This window comes from Priapulus caudatus, unplaced genomic scaffold, assembly GCF_000485595.1.
Source record: "Priapulus caudatus unplaced genomic scaffold, Priapulus_caudatus-5.0.1 Scaffold0, whole genome shotgun sequence".
Classification (NCBI taxonomy): Eukaryota; Metazoa; Priapulida; class Priapulimorpha; order Priapulimorphida; family Priapulidae; genus Priapulus; species Priapulus caudatus.
In genome coordinates, this window is record NW_014577061.1 from 72,116 (window position 1) to 77,284 (window position 5,169).

At 40.3% G+C, this 5,169-nt stretch overlaps 1 protein-coding gene across 1 annotated transcript in view; it reads right to left on the bottom strand.

Moving 5' to 3' along the window:
• LOC106820842 overlaps nucleotides 1-2,703 on the bottom strand; it is a 10,832-nt gene extending 8,129 nt beyond the window's left edge. Inside the window, exons 1-2 of the mRNA XM_014825797.1 lie at nucleotides 2,505-2,703; nucleotides 1,111-2,024 (exon numbers count right to left, since the gene is read on the bottom strand). Of these exons, the coding sequence (XP_014681283.1) occupies nucleotides 1,111-2,024; nucleotides 2,505-2,703 (1,113 nt within the window). The remainder of the gene's footprint in view (nucleotides 1-1,110; nucleotides 2,025-2,504) is intronic.
• Between the last annotated feature and the right edge of the window lie 2,466 nt (nucleotides 2,704-5,169).

A 5,169-nucleotide genomic window follows, 5' to 3' on the forward strand; every position in this document is an offset into this window, starting at 1 on the left:
GAATGATACAATGTGATATTATTACATATATAATGGCTGTTAAATGATACACGAGTTTAACATAGTAAGGATACATAATGAATGATCAATGACGATAAAGCTAAAGAGAACTGTCTGTCTGTCTCTGTCTGTCTGTCTCTGTCTGTCTGTGTGTCTGTCTGTGTGTCTGTCTGTGTGTCTGTCTCTCTGTCTCTCTGTCTCTCTGTCTGTCTGTGTGTCTGTCTGCCTGTCTGTCTGTCTGTCTGTCTGTCTGTCTGTCTGTTCGTCCGTCCATCCATCCGTCCTTCCATCAGCCTGTATGTCGGTAGGTCTGCCTGTCTCCGTCCATCTCCTTTTATTCAACACTCTATTTCTCTCTCTCNCAATGAAAAGTTTATTGATGACATGCTGCAGAAACTAAAATTGTTTTATAATAATACATTCGAACCAGCTTTGATTGACCACTTCGTTTACAAATCTTACAGTCAGTTTTTATTGAACATCTCTTTGAGCATCTGGCCTTGCCGAAGTAAAGTGTCCATTTGTGGCACTCAAGTGTACGTTTATAGATACGCGGCTTCAATACTGATAACGGAAATCTATAAAAACTGCAATAATGCCTCTCAGAATGACAGTTACAATCAATACAAAGAATACAAATACAATGTGAGCACAGCTGTAGTAGACGATCAAAGCATACTCGATGAACATACCAACATTTTTTTAAAAGAAAAACCGCCTCAGCAACAAATCAGTTATGCAAGACAGGAAAATCGCTAGTAAGAGAGTGCATATAGAACGTATCATAGGCCTGGCCAAAACCTACAAGATTTTACAAATACCCATGAACCACATAGATTCTTCAATGGCAACAGAAATAAGCACAGTGATATGCAGACTTATTAACTTCAGGCCCTGCATTATACCAGATGATGCATAAAGCCTAGGACACACTAGCGATTCTGTACGCTGGCCGTGTTAGCATGTACAGTAACAGGAATAGATAGGTTTAGATGAGGCCTTGCCTTGAATCTTACTTATTTAGGCTACTGGCACTAATATATGTATAAATATAATATAATAGATGTATATAATATATGCAATATTATGTGGTATGAATAGATCTTCGACATTGAATCCTTTGTCGGCCATGATTTCATCGCTCGGATCACAGAGGCTTTGTAAATTGGATCGCTCTACTATTTGCCGATCGCTGGCTGAACCGCAGTAGGCAGGGGATACATATGACGCTAAACCACCTGGTGTTGAACCCACAAGTATTTTCATAGTGTTTTTGTTTTTGTACGTTGAAAAAGATGCTTGTTGAGGTAGTGGGTTCTTTGGTTTGTGGATGGGGAATTCTGTACCATCTACTATGACTCGTGTTTTTGAAAATTTGGCTCTGAAATCAGTGGGTGCGAAATATCTAACTAATTCTTGTGAAGGCCACCAGTCTATTTCATTCCACTGATGGAACATAAAGTTGATCCAAGTAATAAAAATGTTCGCTACAGCTCTTTCATCGATTTGGAAAAAAAAACCTAACTCTCTATTTGGGTGTCCTGTCCGAAGCTTCATCAATGTGAGATACAGCTGATTTGCAATGCTGATCTTGGGTATAGCTTTCTTGTAATAATTGAGGTGGTACGCTGCATCTCCAAGCGAATAAAGGACTAAGTTGAATCTGCTCCTATCTCCTAAACCAGTGTAGTAATGGATTTCTTCATCGGTTGAATTTTCAATGTTGAAGCGAGAATTATCGCCTACAGTACTGCATACGGTGATAGAATCAGTCTGTGTACCAGAAGATACGTGTGTACATGCATCTTCAGTAGTCTCATGTAGTACTTCCGATGCCTCCCCTGAAATAACTTCAACTTCCTCGCCTACTTCCACAAGACTGTGTTCTGTTCGCTGCTGCTGCAGCTCCTCACGTTTTTGTTGTCGCTCGCGCCTCCTCTCCGCTGCACTGCACTTTGGTGTACTCCATCCAAAAAGATGTGGCACAGCATCAGCTTTCAAGCGTCTATTTAGTGGTTTACCACCTATGAAAATAGGAAAGCCCAATTTATAATTGGCTATACAGGTAAAAAATGTTAACACGCAAAATTGTAGTAAGCGGGTCCTTTTTAATGTTACCTATTGTAAATTTTATAACCCTATTCAATAAAAAAGAAACTTATGAAAATATCTAATGCAATTATACGGCATGTATATCTGTACTGTACTACCATTCCGAAATCTGAAAAATTCTGAATTCCGAAACGTGGCTGGTCCCAAGGGTTTGGGATAATAGATTGTGTACTGCAGTAGGGTACAATAAACAGGAAATCGGCATAGATTTAATAATATACTTCGTTTTACAAGACAATAACATGAATTTCTACAGACTACAGCTACAAATAACATATACACATATAACATACAACAGACTACAGCTACAAATAACATGAATTTCTACAGACTACAGCTATGTTACCATATAATGATATATGTAGGCTACACAGTATACACGCTGAACACACCATAATAGTTAGCCGAGTGATAGTCATTATCGTCGAAATGTCCATGGCATACTCTGGCTGCCTGGCCTGGTTCCCAAATAGCCTTCTTATCATCCGCCAACCGTTTAATAGCTTGCAACCACCTTTTACGTAACTCAATAGACTTTGGAAACGTTAGTGATCCTTGTCGAGAGCAACCAGGTACTGAGCATTGAGGCATTACGACGTTATTGTTACGAGGAATACGACAACTACCAATTAAGACCAAGACTAAGAGTAATCGTTGCTACTTACGCTTACTCGTTGCTAGGCTTGGCCATTCCATAATGTAGCGTCCATAGCATCAGTGGGTGCGGTGTGCTCGTGTGTTGCAGACGAGTATTTGAACGCCAGAACGGCATTCAAAGGAAGTTATCGGCAATAATGCCAATAATAGGCGAAACAGAGTAGAGAAACATTAAGACTTCGGTACTAAATGCATTTCGTGTTTATTTACCATTGCTTTTTTTGTTATTGAGACGGTCCAAGTGCCTGTGCGTCAACCAATCTCTGAGGTGTCGCGATGTAAACAAACGGAAGGAGCAGAAGATCGGCTCGCCATCACGTCGTCAATTCATTTATATGATGATAGCAGATCGTATAGTCTTTTAACAGACTCAAGTACAAAGTGCTAATTAAATAGCAAAGACAGTCAATTCGTGATGTATACGAACGACAGCATCTCCGACTAATAAATATTAGCAGTTATTTTCCATTCGTTTGACTACAACGACGGTGGCGCCACTCAATGCGCACGAATGGGGTTATGGCAGTCACGTGGTACAAACCAGATGGCGCTCATAGCGTTGTTACCGGAAGTGGAAATTACTCTCAGGCAGTTTATGAAGTGTTAATTTTGATAACTTTGGCACGTCTTACTTGTTTTCATTCACTTTCTCTATATCATCATAATATAATGTTCAACAGTTTGTAAGAACTACAGCAGACAGTTACTCTAGTCACGTTGACATGTTACACGTATTCCGTTAGCATTAAGCGTTATTCGTTTAGCAATTCGTTTATGTAGCGTTAAGCAAACTCGTTATCTTACTTTTACCAATATTTCTTAAGAAAACTGTACCAATGTGTTATTGCAATTAGTTTAGCATGTGATAACTATGATATCCGCATTCATAACGTAACTGTTATTGTTATGCATTATTATTTTTCGTCATATACGGTTGGTTTCATCCTAATTTTGCCATACTTGTATACCCACGCACGCACGCACACACTTTCTGTATGTAGTAGAATTTGATGCCAATGTATCAATATTCATATATTGTTACGTCATCAATCATCAATCAATTAATTCACATTGGTATCGTGTTACATTGACCATACTCACGACCAAGTCGTGACAATTATACTGCACCCTGACACCATTACTTTTATTGCAACAAGCATCATATACACTATTAATACATAATCATAATATTTCAAACAAACATCATAGGGTTATTTGTACAAGCAGGGTATACACAAACGTTTTCTGCATTCTTTGGCAATGTCTATAAACGCTATAGAACGCTATATATAAACAAAATAATAGCTAACAGCAACAATCAACTAGACAATTATTATAAACTATAATAATTATTAATATAGTATATAATAGTTATGAGCTAATCGATACATGGTAATGTATTGGCTAATACGTGCGTCCTACCTCGTTAGCAGTTTGCTCTGCAGTAGTGCATCACAGGATGTCTTCTTCGTTGTCAGTGTGGTCGAGGAGAAGGCTGGACACCGCATCCACCATCATCAGCATCAGTATTCTTCTTAGGCTCCTTTCGTCCGTTGCCATGGCGACTGATACACTACGTGGTATTCGGTCTAGCAATGAGTGTGTGTAGTATACGTGTGCGTGTGTGTGGGTATGTGTGCGTGCGTGCGCGCGCCCTCGTGTGCGTGCGTAGACGTTATAAATAACCAGAACCAGCAACACAGTCACTCATTTATCTCACTTTGATGACAAATATTCGTTGTCGTCCTTCAGTATTTATCTTCTCCTTGCCAGTAGTGAGCATATTTCTCCGCACGATGGCGCTGCTAGATCATTCCTGGGCAAAACACACCTGCAGTTAACAAACTTACGTAATGATCATATACATCGACATATATTTGGCAACGTTGTTTGCCTTCGCTAACACTAATTAATAGGTTTTTTAGACGTACCGTCCGCAGAAAATTATACGTAGTCGCAATACCAATACAGAATACCATGGTATGCCAAACAGAGAGCAATAATAGACTAAAAATGCAATATGACACCTAAATGGTCGTGCCTCTACAAATATACCGCGCACTTGCTAGGTGGCGATAGTAGTTTGTGCGCTCACCATACAAACTTATTTACAAACGATATGTGCGCGCGTGCGTACCCGAGTATGTGCGTGCGTGCCTGAGTATGTGCGTGCGTACCTAAGTATGTGTGTGCGTGCCTGAGTATGTGCGTGCGTGCCTGAGTATGTGCGTGCGTACCTGAGTATGTACGTGCGTACCTGAGTGTGTGCGTGCGTGCCTGAGTAGTGCGTGCGTGCCTGAGTTGTGCGTGCGTGCCTGAGTATGTGCGTGCGTACCTGAGTATGTGTGTGCGTGCCTGAGTATGTGCATGCGTGCCTGAGTATGTGCGTGCAGACCTGAG